This window comes from Lepidochelys kempii, chromosome 18 (assembly GCF_965140265.1).
Source record: "Lepidochelys kempii isolate rLepKem1 chromosome 18, rLepKem1.hap2, whole genome shotgun sequence".
Taxonomy (NCBI): domain Eukaryota; kingdom Metazoa; phylum Chordata; order Testudines; family Cheloniidae; genus Lepidochelys; species Lepidochelys kempii.
The window spans coordinates 9881224-9900589 of NC_133273.1; the positions used below are offsets into that span (position 1 = coordinate 9881224).

The following is a 19366-nucleotide window of genomic DNA, read 5'->3' on the forward strand; positions in this document are numbered from 1 at the left end:
AACCCCTCTCACCAGTCCACCTCGCTACATTTTCTTGTATATTCTGGATTGGCAGTACAATTAAGTAATGAGGGTTCAGGATACTCTTGGTTGCTGATTGTTTTCAGGCTTATTAGATAGGAAGGTGAAAAATGGCAAGCTAAGTTGAAAGTACTCCAGACCAGACTGCTGGCCCTTGACTTCTTTCATCTACGTGTCGTACAACTTGAGAAAAATAGCCCAGGTGGTTTTCATTATCAGCTCTGACACTTGGGATCATACTCAATGTACGTGTTTAGAGCAATATGCTGTTATATTGATATTGTAGGTGGGACTTCAACCTAGATGAAAGAGCAAGTGTTGGATGTCCACTTGAAGGATCTCAGATGAAAAAGAAAAATTGTTGGACTCCAAGTTTAAGCAGAAACTTGTTTTCAAGTAAGTGTGGAACTGCTGTATGATTTTTATCCTTGATTCAGTGGAATCCAGAATAAAAGGAGATACTTTGGGGCACTGGGTCCAAGTCATACTGCTGTCCAGTGAGTGTCCCACTTGGCCGATACTCTTGTTGGGAGAAACAATCCATTACTGATAGATTGTCAATGTTTCTCTTTAGAAGGGCCTCTGCTAAAGAAGCCATCTCCATTATTGTTCTGCTCCGATCGCTCAAGGAAGATAGGATTATGGAAAAGTAGTTTGACATTACCTGGAGCACTGAGATTGCCTTCAGCCATTTCATTGGGATATAGGCCTAGATATGGTGAAGAGATTGGCTAACAAGACTTGCACAATGTGTTAAACAAAGATCAAGTGTTCGTGGTATTTTTAGGAGGTTCGGGGCTTTTGATTCCACACAGACCATACAATGCAACACATAGGTTGATATTAACATTGAGAAGCCAGGTGCTCAAGTAGCTCTATTCTTCTGAGAGGAGCTATAGGGAATAGGATTGGTAAATTACATGCTGGCTCCAAGGGCCCTCCTGTGGGAAACTAATCTGCCAACCCTCCTGTTAAGAGGAGAGGAAGTGGTTCAGATTTCACTGCCATCAGTGTACTGATGTCAATCTGAAATGCTGAGCATGTTGAATGTCAGTGCTATCTGACCTAGTTCAATCCAGGTGAAACAGAGGTAAGGATGGTAGTGTCTAATGCGGCAACCAAAGATAACCATTCCTTCATTTAAGCTCAGTAAGAGCTGTGATTTAATTGCTGTCATCTGGTGCCAAGAAGAGTCCTATAAACAGGAAAAAGTAATCATTGCAAAAAGTAATCATTGCCCAATAAATACAGCATTAAGATTAACGTTTGTATACAATCAACTAACACTGAGAAATGGCTGACCACCTGCCCTCACAGTGGTACATTGGAGTTTGCTATCTAGGGGGTCTACTGGATCCCTGATGGTTTCTTCATGGCTAAGTGCAGTATGCAAATCTCCATCTTTGCTTGGTAGGGATTAGTCTTCAAGACATGTAGCTCCCGCCAGTTATTCAGACCTTGTTAATTTCAGATTGGATTACTGCAATGCACTTTATATGCAGCAGCCACTTGTAAAATGTAGCTAAGACAGTTGGTGGAGTCTCAAGCTTGGAAACAGCATCAGCTTCCACTTAATTTCCTGGTGAAATTCAAGCTGTTTGTATTGGTTTAATAAGTGGTTTGAGTCACATATCTGGAGATACCACTCTCCTTGTAGTGCAGCTCATTGGGGATAAACTGAATCCCTAGATTAGAAAGTGAGCGCATTTGACTCTGGAATTCCCTGGACACGAAGAATCCAAGGCTTTTTTTGAGGTGGGTTAAGAACCAAGGGGTTAAATCTGTGTGTGTGGTTGTTTTAGTGGGATTTATTTAACTTGACACATTGCCTATTTAAGCAGTATTATTAGCAGGCCTAGAGATGCACGTATTCAACATCTACTAAAAAGGAGTACTTGTGGCACCTTAGAGACTAACCAATTTATTTGAGCATAAGCTTTCATGAGCTTCATCATGCATCTGATGAAGTGAGCTGTAGCTAACAAAAGCTTATGCGCAAATAAAATTGGTTAGTCTCTAAGGTGCCACAAGTACTCCTTTTCTTTTTGCGGATACAGACTAACATGGCTGCTACTCTGAAACCTGTCAATATCTACTGTATATTATGTGTTTGGTGCCTCTTTACTACTACTTTAAGGAATGAACTTCATAGTGGGAATACTTCAATCTGCCAATATTTTAAAATTTATACAAGTTCAACAGGAGTTTCTCAATTGCCTGTCCAGTCAGAGCTGAGGAGCACACAGAAAGAAAGAGGAGAAAAGCAAAGCTAAATTCCTGCAGTGCAGTCACACATGCACTGGGAGTATGTTTTGGAAAAAAAAGTTATTTTTCTTGACCTTGTCATAATCACTACGATTTCTGCACCAATGTTTATCTTTGGAATACTAGAAGGGATGTTTATTTATAAAACTTGCCATTAAACATGACAATGTAATTTAATTGCTGTCATCTGGTGCCAAGAAGAGTCCTATAAACAGGAAAGTTTCTGCAAAAAGTAATCACTGCCCAATAAATACAGCATTAAGATTTAATTGATTGCATACAAGCATTACATTGAGAAATGGCTGGCCACCTGTCCTCTCCCCAACTTCCCTCCATTGCCACTTTTCCCATTTTATTCTTTTAGGTACTTGCACTTCAGCCTGACACCTTTTCAAACAGTTCCAGCAATTTTCAAAAAGAGGTAAATTAAGAACTTTTAATAAACTGGTTAAGTGTTGATTTCATCCAGGATGGAGCAATGTGAATCACTGATTTTAAAGCACAATTTAAGTTATGGGTTTTTTTAAATGCACTGATTTAAAATCAGGCCAAAGCTTTTTAAAACTAAATTTGAAAAATTATACTAATACATTTTAATCTAAAGTTGCAACAAAGTGCTCATTTTGTTAGATGCTTCTACTAGTTCAAAGTCATGAATTTTGTAAGAGTGCTATAGCTAAAGACTAAAAAAAGTTAAGGCCCTAATCCAAACATTTAACCAGATAAACAACTATATTCAGGACAGTCCTTGCCTACCGACAGCCCCCCAACCTGAGCAAATACTCACCAGCAACCACACAACAGAACCACTAACCCAGGAACCTATCCTTGCAACAAAGCCCGTTGCCAACTGTGTCCACATATCTATTCAGGGGACACCATCACAGGGCCTAATCACATCAGCCACACTATCAGAGGCTCGTTCACCTGCACATCTACCAATGTGATATATGCCATCATGTGCCAGCAATGCCCCTCTGCCATGTACATTGGCCAAACCAGACAGTCTCTACATAAAAGAATAAATGGACACAAATCAGATGTCAAGAATTATAACATTCAAAAACCAGTCGGAGAACACTCCAATCTCTCTGGTCAGTCGACCTCAGACCTAAAGGTCGCAATATTAGAACAAAAAGACTTCAGAAAACAGACTCCAACGAGAGACTGCTAAATTGGAATTAATTTGCAAACTGGATACAATTAACTTAGGCTTGAATAGAGACTAGGAGTGGATGGGTCATTGCACAAAGTAAAACTATTTCCCCGTGTTTATCATCCCCTCCCCCCCCCAGACATTCCTGTTAAGTGCTGGAAATGGCCCACCTTGATTTTCTCCCCCCCACCCCGCTTTCCTGCTGGTAATAGCTCATCTTAAGTGATCTCTCTCCTTACAGCATGTATGATAACACCCATTTTTTCCTGTTCTGTGTGTATATAAATCTCCTCACTGTATTTTCCACTGAATGCATCCGATGAAGTGAGCTGTAGCTCACGGAAACTTATGCTCAAATAAATTGGTTAGTCTCTAAGGTACCACTAGTACTCCTTTTCTTTTTGTGAATACAGACTAACACAGCTTCTACTCTGAAACCTGTATTCATATAAGCGGTCCCATTGACTTTTGAGATTAAGTCAACAAATTTTCAGACTTAATCTCACTCTATAGGAGTAGATCTGTAGGGGTGGGGGCGGATTTTAAGATAAACAGGACACTATACCTCATCCTCTTGACCACTCTTTTTTGCTTTTCATACTGCCCCATGTGCATTGAACAATTGCTCATTTCTTGTCCATCAAGCACTCATCCTCATCCCTTCAAATCTCTGATTAAAACCCACTTCTTCTAGGAATCCTTCGCACTCTCACTTAACTGTTGTCCTATGTATTATCAGATGTAAGCTCTTTGGGTAGGGAACACATCTAAACTGCCACGAAAATTTAAGAAACAAGGTGGGTGAGGTCGTATCTTACACTGGACCAACTTCTAATATCCTGGGACAACATGGTTACAACAACACTGCAAACAATTAAAATGTATTGCCGTTAGCCAGTGCATCTAGGTCTCACACACCGAATTCATAGGTATTATGTGCATGATATGAATGGAGTATTGAGTAAACATGCTAAATTGTATTATTCTTACTCTTGCTCATTTATGCGAAGTATCCCACAATACTTTGTGACAGTACAACTCAGTATTTGGCCTAGGTGGATAGGAAATCTGTAAGACAAAATTCATTAATGCTTTACCCTGCTATGTGTGTGAAGTGCCTTCCAGTTTGTAAACATGTTTGAAAACAAGAGATAGAAGGTGTACATCAGGTACCAGAAAAATGAGGCAACTGGGAAATAATCTTGCATGGTGTAAAAAGTGATACTTAACTTGAAAACAGGCACCCCATATGTAAGTGGTTTTAGGGGTATAACCCCGGGAGCACAACTTCCGTGTAAGATAAAAACTGAACATGCTGTGAGAATCTGCTTCCTGGGATGGGTTAACTGTATTAACTTGTCTGAAGACAAAACAGTACAGGAAAGAAAATTTGGGTGAGCTTGGTTATTTAGTCTCTTGAACATTAATACCAATCAACTGGCTACACATTTTAACCAATGCAGCACGATATAAATATTGGATATGTTTGCCAGAACTCCATTTGCACACCTTCAACGTTACTCCACTGTGCAGCACTCTACCAGCATCCGTTAGACCTTCACAGTGGTCCAGGACAATAGACCCTGGAAATTAAATCTGTTTCTCCGAGTCAACTAGAGAACAAATGGTCATCTTCTACACAGAACATGGAACATTTTGCTAACTGCTAAAGGATATCTGTTCTGCAAATCTGACACATTAGCCACACTGAACTTAAGGCAAAGATAGACCAGAATGCCATCTTGAGACCATTCTTTTTGAAAAACGGTATTTAGAACACCTGCAAATGCTTCATATATTTGTTAGGCTTTGATATGAGCTAGCAGAGATCTGATGAGGTGTGTATCTATCAAAAGAACAAGTTGTTTTAGTTAGGAGTATTTTGGTAAGGAACAGCTGTCATCTATAAAAAGAAACCAAAGGCTGCAAGAGAGTGGGCTTTAGGAAGTCTCCTGAGAACAAAGCTATCTTTCAGAGTGTTGCCTTCTAGGAACCACAATTGTTAACACTTGTCAGATGCATTAAGTGTATTATAGCCACGGCTGTCAGCACCACCAGTATTAAGGCTGCCTGACACTTTTCCATTATAAGACCCTGTTTTCAGTTGCTTATAAAAACTTTGCCAAACTAACCAGTTGGGCTGAAGTTTTGCATAGTGGTTGCCTGCCTCAGGCTAAATTTTTTTATGAAAGTTATAGCCAGAGTAGTTCAGCTATTAGAGAAAAATATGTTTCACCCATATTAAATTCGGGTGACCTTGTTCACCCATGTTAAATTCAGGCAACCTTAATTTTTGCATTTCTTAACTTGAGGGTTTGAATTTGCAAGCCTAACAGTATCTTAACATAGTATTTTCATATTACACCTCTCTATTGTATTTCTCTCCATTCTTTCTAAGGCCTGGTCTACACTAAATGTTAGATCAACCCAGCTACATTATGTCACTCAACCTGTGACCTTTCACACTTCTGAATGACTTAATTAAGCCAATCTAACCCACACTGTAGTCAGAGCTATGTTGACAGAATTCTTCCGTCTACCTAGCTATCACTGACACCCTGGCACCCCCGTATTCAGCGTGGTCATGTCATTAGGATATTAGGGGGGGGGATAGCTCAGTGGTTTGAGCATTGGCCTGCTAAACCCAGGGTTGTGAGTTCAATCCTTGAGGGGGCCATTTAGGGATCTGGGGCAAAAAAAAATAAAATAAAATAAAGCTGGGGCTTGGTCCTGCTTTGAGCAGGGCGTTGGACTAGATCTCTTGAGGTCCCTTCCAACTCTGATAGTCTGTGAGTCTATATGTTTTGTACAAAGTATGCCTTGAGAGGTATTCTAAAAAGTCTTGATCTGCTAGACATTAGATCTCATTGGATTGTATGTGCTATCATCATATGTGAAGTTATGAAGTTTGGCTGTGTGTGTTACTGAAACATGTGGCGAGGTTGAAAACACCCACAAGCAGCCTTTCAGGTACAACAGTAAAAAGGCCAAACAACGTGAATGGCTTATTGAGGAAATGCACACAAGCACAAGGATTACCCCAGGAACTGTGTACAACAGAAACTTCTCAGAGATAGCACTACACAATGGGAACTGTTGGACCCAGGTCAAAGCAAGAGAGCTTTCCAGCAACTGAGAAGAAGATATAAAATGGGAAAGGACATCATGTCGTCACCTCACTCTCCCTGCAACAACACACCTGGAAACACCTGAGGAACAAAGACTTAACTGGTGGAAGTGATAGTCCCAGGCTAAAGGGATTTCTAGCCTGTGTATGAATACCTTTACTTCTCAACTTGGGCTTCCCAGGTTGTTTGTACACCTCTACCCTGATATAATGGTGGAGTGGCGGCAGCACGCTCAGGGGAGGAGACGGAGGTGACCTGAGTTGGGGAATGGTTCTTCTGTGCCCGCCCCGCCACTTGCTGCGGCCCTCCCACCCCAGCTCATCTCTGCTCTGCCTCCTCCCACGAGTTCGCTGCAGCTCCACTTCTCCCCCCTCCCAGGCTTGCTGCACTAATGAGCTGAGGGGAAATCTCAGCTTCGTAAGCACAAGTGTGCACAGTCCTCTTCACATTGATGGAGAGGCAGACCAAGTGTTAAACCCACATACTGGCCAGATTTGATCAGGGCAGGATAGTACTGCCCTGGGGTCCTAGGCTGGAAGGCTAGCAGTTACCCAGTTGCAGTTACATGCGGGCCCTCTGTGTCCCTACCTCTGTGAATGCTGGTGAAAGTGCAAGCTTGGAGGGCTTTGCAGCTTGTCACAGCAATACAGCGGGAGCGGGAGCCCAGGCTGGTGGGTCAGGGGGTTCAGTGGTAGCCCAGTTCCAGGTGGCACCCCGGGGGGAACCCATCACAACCACCTATCAGGGAGGTGGATTACCTAAGCCAATGGGAGAACCACTCCGATCAGCATAAACAGCATCTACACTGAAGCGCTGTAGCATTTCTAATATAGACATGCCCTAGCCCTTCTCTCTCTCTCTCTCCCCCAGGATCAGATTTGTGTCATTGCCTTTGTACAGAATGGCTGACCAGCAAGAGCATTAGCTCAAAACCTGAAATATCCTAAGACAGTTGTGAAAAGGTGTAATCTAGATCAGTGATTTTCAAACTTTCAACATATGTACTTTTGGGGGGGGTGTGTGTTAAGAGATCGCTTTGTGACTTGGGAGTCATTATAGACAGCTCAGTGAATATCTCTTCAGTCAAAAAAGCAAACATGTTAAGGATGCAGAAAGAATGGGATCAAGAAGATGGAAAACTATAATGCCGTTATATAAATCCACAGTGTAACCTCATCTGGAATACAGCATACAGTACTAGTCACTCCATCTTAAAAAGGGATATTGCAGAACTAAATGGGGCTCAGAGAATGGTCTGGAAAAAACCTCACATGAAGAGACTGAAAAGATTGGGATAGTGTTCTTGCTAAAGTAAACAAAACAAAACACAAAGATGTAAAATGAATGTGGGGGGGGGGGGGAGAACAGGAGCATCTGTTTTCCCTGTCTCATAACACAGGAACAAGGGGACAATGAAACTAAAAGGTAGCAAATTCAGCACAGATAAGGACACTTATGGGTAATTAGACTGTGGAACTCATTGCCACAGGAAGTCATTGGTAAGCTTGTCTTCAAAATTCAAAGAGAGTCTGGACATTTATATGGCTGGACACCCAGAGTTATAAGAGCAAATGCTAAATTCTGGAAGCGATATTAAACCTCTTGTTTCAGGGTTTAAGCTAATCTCTAACTGTTAGAGCTCCAGCTGAGACCTTATGTGAAGAGCTCTGTGTAGCTCAAAAACTTGTCTCCTTAACCAACAGAAATTGCTCCTCCCACTTTGTCTCCCACCAACATGGCTACATGAACACTGCAAACAAGGAGTGAGAGTAACTGAGAGCTAATAAGAATGTTTTTCCCCCATTAGCTCTAGAAGTTATCTGCCAAATTAGAAGCACTCTAACAAATAGCTCTCTAGTCGTACATTGTACTGAATTTCTCTTTTCTTCTCCCCTATTAAAGAAGTCCTGGCTCACAAAGCATCACTAGATATCAGTTTACTGCCACTCATTGTAACAGTTTAGAAAACCCAATGATGTGGTGGACTACAAATACACAAAAACTTTTAAAATTAAAGTGGTGTCACAAAAATCTTACCAGGCTGAACTTAAAGCAATGGAAATGTAAGAACCGACCTGAGAAGTAATGGGAGAGTTTAATAAATTGCAAAGACATGGATTCCTCCCACTACTTCCTTCAATCTCCCGATAAAGGAAAGTAATCTCTCCAACTGCTTGGTTTTGACTTAGTAAAAAAATACTTATCAGATTTATGACTTCTACAATACTTCTAACTATTCAAGTTTTTACCAAAAAATTCTGAGATTTTATAAAAGCCATTATTTGTTTTTTACTGATTTTCATCTGAATTTTGGGTCCTGGGAGTTCTGGCACTCCCAACTCTAGCATCCAGAAAGAGAGGTGGCAGCTCAGTAACCGTCATCGCTCCTTTCAGAATGGGAAACTAATCTGGACTGGGGGGGGGGGGGGCGGTGCCGGGCGCCACCCATGGTTCCAGCTACACTCTGAAAGGAGATCTGGCACCTTGATAACCAAGTTGGTCCTGGTTACCAAGCCATCATCTCTTCCAGAGCAGGGCGTCAGCTCAGAAGTATCAGAATGGCTTCAGCACTAGTGTTCATACTGTTTGTCAATCCTATGCCCACATACACGTTATCAGCTTTAAAAAGATAACTATCCATGCTATCAGCATTTGACAAAACAAAAAACAAAAAGACACCCCACCTGTGAGCTACTTTCTTGCTAAAATGGGTTGAAAATGAAACATGCCATCCAGCTACCTTTCAGAACATAAGGGTTTGGGGTTTGTTTTTTGAAAGTTTACAAGACAGGAGTGATTTACTTCAACACTTACATAGAAAACTGCAGTTATTTTGCACCTGTTACAAAAATTTTAAAAAGGGTTACGAACACTGAAGTCCCCACAAAGTTTTAAACAAAAACTGAAAACAAAAAAGGCATCATATTCCTAATCTTGAAAATACCTTTCAACTTATTCACGGCTCTGAAGACATTAGCTTATATTATCTAGTTTGGCCCAGCTATTGTAGACAGAGTACAAGCTTTCTCCTACCCCATACTCTAAAAGCAAAACAGGTTCTTGTTCAAAACTATCATTAAGAACAGATCTGAGGTGCACTACTGGAAGGACCAGCATTTACTCTGCAAAACTGTTCATGAGTAAGGATATGATTTCATCATGGAGCTCTGGGCTGTCAGCCTGCCCCTCTCCCATGGGTGGTGGGGGGTTCCAGGCTGTCAGCCAGCCCCCTAGACAGGTCACAGGCTTTTGTCAATTTTTGTTTATTGCCTGCAACCTGTCTGTGACTTTTACTAAAAATAATCATGACAAAATCTTAACCTTACTCATGAATTATTTTTCAGACGTTATTTTGCCATATGCTTAACACTAGAAGTTTTTTTTGCATAATTTCATCTTTTGGCAAGTTAAATTAAAGACTTAATCCCTCCTAGTTAAACAGATTTTCAACTAATTTTCAAACAGCTACTTGATGTACAGTTTGATCTCTGCAATGCCCTTATAAACAACTCCAGGACTTGACCTAGAAGGACTGCCCTTAACTACACTGGTTTTGAACAGTCATCCTGCAAGATATTTTGGTAAGTATTCAGTCACTTGTGTGAAAGTTGGTCAACTGCTAGTGTTACAAACAAGATTAGAGGAAGTGTACCCTGTGCATTTAATAACACTTCACCATCCACCCTGTTTAGTTCATTTCCTGTTTTGGGGACGGTCATTCACACAGCAGCAATGGAGGGAAACTTCTACATAAAGTGATTGTAAAACCAAAAGAATTGTCAGGGGAATTCATGTGCACATAAAGCACCAAAAGTACTTTTCACAAATTTCAAGCTGATTAGGTTTTAAGATGATGTCTCTCTGGATATGTTTTCTGACTTGAGTTGGCTTTCACCTTTCGCAGTGAAGAAAAAGCCTTTAGAAGTAAATGCTTTCTAAATGAAAGGTATTCTGGGATTTTTAGGTAATTTAATCTTACTGCAACAGTGCAGGATATTGATCCTAAAGCTTAAGTGTATGAAAAAAAGCTTATGCTTTTTCTTCTCTCAATGCAAGAGATAAAAAACTTGTAAGTTCACACTTGGACAATTCTGCAACTCAGTTTGCAAGAAGCTTGAATACAAGGCATGTGCCTCTCGACACTGAGTGACAGCACTTTGAGAAGACATGAGACCTTTTAGGGTACGTCTACACCACAATTAAAATCCCAAGGCTGGCCCATGCCAGCTAACTGAGGCTTGCAGGACATAGGGCTGTTTAATTGCAGCATAGGCTTCCAGGCTCAGGCTGCAGCCCAAGCTCTGGGACCCTCCAAACTCAGAGTCTTAAAGCCCAGGCTCCAGCCTGAGCCCAAAAGTATACACTGCAACCTGCAGCCCAAGCTGTGAGAGCCCAAGTCAGCTGCCACAGGCCAGCCAGGGGAGTCTGACTGCAGGGCGGACATACCCAGAGAGAGCACACAACTTTATACCTGCTTGGAGCTTCTCATTAAAATCATTCAGTTTTAGGCCTTGTTATTTGACACTAATGAACCATGAGAGAGCGTCCATTGCTACAAAAGTCTGTGCTAAGCGATCTGACAGAATAGGGTCAATCTAGTGCTTTTACAAGAAATAGAATGACAATGATCTCATCTGCATTTCATATTTGGAACCTGTTTTCCATTGCAAGCTGTAGAAACAAAGGTCAACTTGGGTTTGCAATTCAAACTGCTTCCCTTGGAAGGCTGTTTCAGAACTTCACTCCTCTGATGGTTAGAAACCTTCATCTAATTTCAAGTCTAAGCTTCCCGACGGCCAGTTTATATCCATTTGTTCTTGTGTCCACATTGGTACGGAGCTTAAATAATTCTTCTCCTTCGGTGGTATTTATCCCTCTGATATATTTATAGAGAGCAATCGTATCTCCTCTCAGACTTCTTTTGGTTAGGCTAAACAAGCCAAGCTCTTTGAGTCTCCTTTCATAAGACAGGTTTTCCATTCCTCGGATCATCCAGTAGTCTGGAAAGGTTGAGAGCCAGAGTCTAGATAATATTTTTATTGCCTGTGCCACAAACACAGCAAGAGGAGAGTAGCAAACTGCAGCCACGAGTCATCTGAAGTAACGACAAGCCACTTTTAATTCAAGTATGCACCAATACAAAAATAACCAGGGAAATCAGGTAGCAGGATATCAGTTTCAAACTGAGTACCTCCGTCAGCTGGAAAGACGGCCAAGTACCAGTTAAACAACCAAAAAGATCATCTTCTTACAGAAGAACAAAATTAATAGTGGGCTCTGGATTACTAACGGTATATTTGCACTGCAGAGTTAACCTTGGCTCTTACTCAGGTGTTGCCCCAACCCCTTCTTGTCCTCATACAAAAGTCTTTCACGTAAGTGATGCTTTCAACCAGGATTAGCAAGCATAGCAAGAGGTGTAGTTTGCTTTCTCACAAGCTGGTAACCAGTCCACTTTGCAGTGAAGACACACAGACACAACCCCTCGAGAGATCTGAGTTGGAAGGGCCCTTGCTGAAGTAGTGTTGCCCACATAGCATCTTCTACTTGGATGGGTGAAGTCAGAGACCTTATTCCTTTGGTACAGACTGCACATGAAGAGGGAGGCCCCAACTGATCCAAAAAGGAATAGTGGCAGGCCCCTCACTCCCCTCCACAAGTCCAGAAGTGAGATCATGTTTGTGGCACTTGCCACTACTCGTTCAAATTGGAGACAGGTCCATGGCTGGCTAGAGCCACAGAAACAGGGCATGGCCATAGGAACCCTTATATGGTGGTGTGCCCGATTCTCAAATGAATTTTTGTTCTGGCCACAATTTTGACAGTCAAAAATACTATACTAGCAACAGTCTAGTAACATGGTTATTTGGAAGTGTTATGTAAATACAATAAATCTTTTCAATGTAAAGAATATTTACTAAGTTACAATTATTAATTTTTTTAAAAGTTTGTAACAAAATTTCTTATGCCCCCACAAAAGTCACGGTGCCCACACTTCACTGGACTAGGGCCCCAGATTGCCTAAGCTGAGCAGGGAGCTGTGCCAGGTCCAGAGTCTCTCTAAATCTAAAGAAAGGCTTTAAAAATACTTACATCAAGCATTGGAACGCCTCCGCTCTGAAACATTTCAATGAAATAGCAACCCAAGTCTACAACTGAGATTTGACACAATACCCAAATTACAAGCAGCAGCACTAACTGTTACCATTTATATTTCACCTGCCACAGTTACCAACATTAAAAGAGAACCCAAGTATAGTTCAGACTTCATCATACCTTTGGAAGTTCAGTAGTATGGATTCTTCATTTTTAGTTTAATTATAGAGGGGATTCAGTTTAATGATTCCCAAGAGAATTTCCAGGCAGTCAACTCTGAGCTGGAGTTAAACTTGAAAAGTCTGCCTACATGACTGGGGCAGAAGCTAGGTTGTTTGGGTATATTAACTGCATTTGTGTTTTCAAACATTTAGATGTTTATAAAATTAAAATTCTAGGTTAACATTTGTTTTTAAAAATTATGCAACATTTGTGTAATTGTGTGCACTCAAACTTCATCATAACTAAACTTTTTGCCTAGAAATGTTTGTGCTTTCTGGACCCTATGCACAATGGAGCAATACAGAGTTTTTCACTCCCCAGAATCCCTGGCAGGGAGACATGGGAAAAGGAAGCCGCTTTTTCACTCCTAGACACTTCCTCCTCACCACACTACTTGATGAGGCCAAGTTCCCCTCGAGTCTTCACATCACATTCCTCCTCCAGTTCTCCTCTTTCAACATAGAAGATTTCTAATACACTTGCTTGTCTACTGTCTAACTCCAGTCGATGAGGAGTCCTAAATATTTCTCCCATCAGAGTGCTCCATGGTTTAAAACTTACCCATTCCTGCAAGTATAATATGATATTTGGGTTTGATAAACTACCACAGTTGAGCACATACACGCACATCACAAAACCATGAGATGATAGGAGAAGTGACAGGCAACTTTTGCTTAAGTTGCATATACACATCTTTAATTCTATTGCTCCAAATTATCTGAAAAAAAAAAAAAAAAAAAAAAAGATGTATACCTAAATTTGTTAGTCTCTAAGGTGCAATAAGTCCTCCTTTTCTTTTTGCAGATACAGACTAACACAGCTGCTACTCTGAAACCTAATTTGAATAAGCATCATTGAGGTGAAAACAGAGCTTAGCACAGAAGTTTGAAGCCCACCTTAACCAGGAGGTAAATACAAACACCTTTCATAACTCCACAAGACCTTTGCCTAAGCATCCCAAATTAATGCTATAAAAATACTATACAATGGTAGATGTCCACTAAAAGTACTGATTCTCTAGAAAGTGAGATCTAAAAAAAACCATCAAACCCCACTCACATAACTTTTAAATCAGTGTATATGATCTAATCATCATATGTAACTATGGTAGAGAAATTCAGGTCCCCATGGAACCTAATTCAAGGGAGAGTAGGGGGTTATTTTTGTTTTACAGTTTGTGTACACAGAACAGTGCTAGAGTAAAAGGAGAATATAGACGCAGATGCACAGACCATATTCAGAAGCAAGCATCTATCCAGTCAAACCTGAATTGGACTGGTATGTTGCACGGTCAAATCTTGTAACAGATCCAGATGTCACTATAGTAGTTCTGTGTCCTCACATCTCTCACCAGCTGTCCATTGCAGAGCAAAGCAGACTGACAGAGAGCATAGTTGACAAAAGTACAAGTAGAAATTTAATAGGGCAGCAATGCCTCCCTCCTCCAAAAGGAGGCATTTCTCTGTGCAAGTACAGTATTAAACGCTCTAAAAATAGAGCCTAAACTCAATATTACACTGTATATTTACTTTTACATCTGGATGCTGAATAGCGTAATGCCACAGGACATCTATACCAAATATGAGGAAGTTATGTCTGAATTACCCTAGTTTAGGGAATGAATTATTCTACAGATCAGTACAGCAGAACAAGCTAAAGAAGGCAGCATTGTGTAAGAGGACATATCATTGGGTTTAACACTAAAGTTGATTTTCAAACTGAATGTCTCAATCTGATCAAAAGCAAGTTTTCAACAAGTTTAAGATAAGTTCATTTACACACTTCATTTGAATACTAAGATTAGGTTGGATATTAGGAAACACTTTCACGAGGAGGGTGGTGAAGCACTGGAATGCGTTACCTAGGGAGGTGGTGGAATCTCCTTCCTTAGAGGTTTTTAAGGTCAGGCTTGACAAAGCCCTGGCTGGGATGATTTAGTTGGGGATTGGTCCTGCTTTGAGCAGGGGGTTGGACTAGATGACCTCCTGCGGTCCCTTCCAACCCTGATATTCTATGATCTCATGTGCTGTTCAAATCATAAGTCAATATTTCCCAAAGGACGGGGTACAAAGGACTAACCAGTGGGCATGGAAGACATAACCTACGACAGTAGGGCTTCAACCTTAACAGGATGGGGTTGAAAGAGGGGTGCATTTGGTTTGATTTTCTTACAGGGGTTGGGAAACAGCTTTCAAAAATTTGGGAAACAGTGTCTTAAGTGAGAAAAGAAAAACTAAACCATCTAATAACACTGGTTTGCTAGCGGCTCCATAAACGAGACTTATTTATTTGTCAAGCACCAATGTGCCTGCACAACAGCCCTTTCCCTGAAAAATCTTTTAAACTGCTTAAATAGCGCACCAAAACCACTTACCCTGGTATCAGCATTATACCCATGCATCACTAGCCATGCTTCAGTGCTTTTTAGCTACCTCACAAATTTTAACAAATGAAGTGCAGGCAATGATTCATTAGACAATTTAAATTGATATTTAATTTGGGGGAGGGGGGGTTACTCATATTTTGTTTACACATCTTTGCACGAGGTAGCAATAACAAAAAACTGGATGTTTGTGAGCACAATTAGAAAAATGTATCAACTATCTTGAACAAGCTACCATTGGAGTTTACGTAGTCTGGCAAGGAAGCTTTTAATTATGCAAGCCATGACTGAATTCCATCCACTGATGACTTACAATGGGGTCTGAGTCTTGGTTGGGGCCCTCTAGAAACTACTGTAATACACAACATAAACATTTAAATTGTACAGCAAGTGCAAACTCTTTATTACCAGCTGATTTGAAGAAAAATAAAGGACTGTGCCTTAAAGTTCTTAAAAGCATCCGTGAAGGTTTCAGATACTGATACTGCATAGGTGTAGTCCCCAAAACAAAGTATTATTCTACAATATCAGTAGTGTCTTCTCAACCAGTCTTCATACAGCTATATTAATTCCCTTTACACCTTCAACTGTAAGATTCAAACTATTCTACCACCACTCTGGGGCCTCAGTCTTGCTATCTGCTGAATGCAGGGACATCCTTCACACATGAAGCTGCATTACCTTAAGTGGGGCTCTACACAGAAATGAGAGTCTGTCCAGGCAAATCCGACTACTACATCAGATCCTTGGTCACTGTTGCCAGTCTTGTACTTGTTTATATCTGAAGTACCTAATGGAATCTATGAAGAGTAAAAATTGCTGTCCATTTTAAACAAAAAGTTTAAAATAATGGGAAGATATTGAGGAAACAGGTTTCAGAGGAAACCGGTTATTCCATTCACTAAACAGGCCTCAGATCTCCTTATACAAGACTGATCAAACCTATGTATCCATATAAGAAAATAAAATTCACCGTCATGATATGGTCTTGCACGTGAGCTGAATTTTGCACATTCTTAGAGCTAAGTACAGACTTTCCTAGGAGGAAAGATCAGCTTATCCTTCAAGATGTTTTCCTAATATCAGGTATTAAAATTATTTACTACATTTTCAGTCCACTTTAATAAAGAAGTCTGCATGTTTTGCTGAGAACCCCAAGCCTTATAATGACAATTCGTGTTTTATAAGTAAGTAGCAGTAACAATTTAGCCCGGCATCTTTGTTAAGGATTGCTACTATATAATCACAATAGCTAATTTTAAAAGCTATAGCTGCAGAGTTACATTTGTTCTTCAGTAAAAATACACAAATCACACTTCCATTTAAAACACAGGATTAGAGTACCAGTCCTGAAAATCTGTAAAGGACTAAACGGTATATGTTCATTTGATAATGTGATAACAGAAATGGACAGTGAACTGTAAAACAAGCTAACTAAACATCTTAACACATGCCCTGTTGACTCCTGAAATCTTGGCATTCAGAAATTAAGCTTTGCAGTAGTTCACAACTTCAGTACCTTGTCCATTACAAACATCAACAAGACTCTCATTCTCACCATTGTAGCTGACATCACCCTTCTAACCTCCTGAGGTCAAGATTTAAAGAGAAGAATAAGTCACTATGTCAGGAACCACACACCACCACGAGTGCAGAGTCCCAAGCACCATTCAGCTCGTGGAGCCTTTTCTTCCTCCTCCAAGCCTCTCCCCTTGCAACACCATGCAGCCCTCCAGGCACCTGCTAACGCACCTATCCCTCAACGCCAAATCACACTAGCAGAGGACCCCTACCCTACCTAATCTCCCCCCCGCCCCAAACATCATGTAGACCCTGGAGCCACCTCTTCCCAGACCCTGCCCAAACCACCACCCAACCCGGTCACAGCCCCTCCCACACTACTCTCCACCCACGAAATCCGCCCTCACTTCCCAGCACCACCTGCCAAGAACTTGCTCAGAGCCCCAGGGAAGCCATGCCCGCTCCGCCCGGGAGCAGGAAGCACAACGGGCCCCGCCTTAGGAAGGGGGCCTCCTCGCCCAGGTCACCCATTGTGGGCCAGGCTGCATGGGGGAAGGATGTGACTGGAGCGAGGGGGACCATGCGACAAACGGGGGGGGGGGATTCCGCCAGGGGACAGGACCGAGCGAGGGGCGACAGCCACCGGGTCCCCAGGGGAAGGGGTCACGGGGAGCTGGGCCCCAGGGCAAGCGTGGGAGCAGCCCCGCTCCGGCGGCCCTCAGCTCCGAGCCGCTCTTACCATGATGGCTCCGCTGGGCTGGGCTCTAGCAACGGCGGCGGCTCCCGGTCCCGTCCGGTCTCTCTCTGAGCCAGGCCGCGGCCCTGCCACTTCCGCCGTGCCCGTTGCCTAGGAGTGCACATCCGGGTCACTACCGTTCGACCCCGCCCATCGCCGCGTGTAACCAATCAGAACGCGGTTCGCTGGCCATCGCCAAGTATGGAGCGCAGCACGGGCCCTGCAGGGGGAAGGGAGGAGCTAGGAGCGGGAGAGACCATTCTCTCCCCTGGGGGGAAAGAAGAGCTCAACCAAGACAGAATGAGGGGGAAGGGAGAGGCAAACCCGAGGGAGGGGGGGTTGAGGTGGGGAGGGGAACAAACGTAGAGGAGAGAGCTCAGGGGTGGGGGGGACACAGAGGGGGCGGCAGGGAGCAACCAACTGCATGGAGAGTGGGGGAGCCAGAAGGGAGGAGAGTGCAAAGGGAGTGACCAATCAGGGCAGGGAGGAGGAGAGGCCAATGGGGAAGCAAGGCTGAGACCCAACCCACAGGCAAAGGGGTGTGCTGGCAGAAAGGTGTGGGGCGTGTCCCTGTGTAAAATGTTACCCCTTGGGCTTCAGAGTAATCTTGTTCCTTTGACGTAAACAGGCGGCCAGTCCCCTCTCTCGCAGCTGCTGTTTCAGGCTGGCTGCAGGCTCAGACCGACGTCACTGCATGTGTTTAAACTTGGGGTCAGGTTTGGAAGGCTTTTCCCAGCAGTAAGGGCGAGGTGTAGATATAAGCTGAAAAAATGTTAAAACAATGTGCCTTCAAAACTGAGGAAGTGGGAGAATAAAGGTTGCTCATGCAGCTGGGATTTGGTCCCTTTGTGCATATGCATTATGATACTGTCTTTAATTACATTATTACACACTATTTTTCCACAGGACCTCTGGCTCAGTCAATGCATGGGATGGATGGTGGTCATTGAGTAAGCAGATATTCAGTATTTTGTTTTAGCCTTATGATTTAATGTGTGGCCCCAGGCTTTATTTAGTTAACACTATTCAAAACCTCCTCTGAAAACAGAAATATTAATTTCCACATGGGCTTTTCTGTGGGGCATATCCCCATATAGCTGAGCACTTCAAAAACATTAATGAATTTAATTCCACAACACTTCTGTGAAGCGAAGGAGTGGTGTTATTTCCATTTTACAGATGGAAAACTGAGACAGAGATATAAAAGTCAGAAGTGTTTACTATTTTTGGGTGCCCACTTTGAGGTGCTTTAAGTCGTGATTTTTTAGAATACTGAGTATTACAAAGAAGTTCTTGTGTTCAAAGCAGAGCTTCTATTGACTTCAGTTGTAGCTGTGAGCGCTCAGTACTTCTGCAACTCAAACCCCAGTTCAACTGTACAGCAAATATAACTCCACTGATGTCAGGAGAGTAACACCAAGGGAGAAACTGGCCCATTGCATGGCAGCACTTTTCTGTATAGCTTTTTTGGAACAAGTGTTTGGCCCGTGTTTCACAAGAGTTGGAGTGCCAGGTTCCGGAGAACCCTCTGTTAGTGCTTTTTGGCATCCGAATTGCAGACTTGACTCTAGCATAAACCAAAAACCCTTTTGTCGCTCCATTTACTTTTCTCAGCCTGGAGGTGCTTGCTGTGGAAACTGGAAATGCTGACGAGGAGTCACAGAATGCTTCCTCTTCTGATGTAATGTCACTGGAGCTGGTATGAAATTCTCTGATATGTTGTGGGAGTGCAACACTTGCATTAAGATTGTAACAGAAGCTCTGCATTCTTTGGGGAATTACTTCAAATTTTCCATGGACATAATATCATGCCTGTATACCCTTCTGGCTGGAGATGA

The 19366-nt window shown here is 42.2% G+C and overlaps 1 protein-coding gene across 3 annotated transcripts in view; it reads right to left on the reverse strand.

Moving 5' to 3' along the window:
• The window catches only part of CAPZB (capping actin protein of muscle Z-line subunit beta), a 110131-nt gene extending 92469 nt beyond the window's left edge, over positions 1-17662 (reverse strand). For all 3 annotated transcript variants that reach the window (XM_073316784.1, XM_073316785.1, XM_073316782.1), the window contains exon 1: positions 17532-17662. In XM_073316784.1, the coding sequence (XP_073172885.1) occupies positions 17532-17534 (3 nt within the window). In that variant the 5' untranslated portion in view covers positions 17535-17662. The remainder of the gene's footprint in view (positions 1-17531) is intronic.
• Between the last annotated feature and the right edge of the window lie 1704 nt (positions 17663-19366).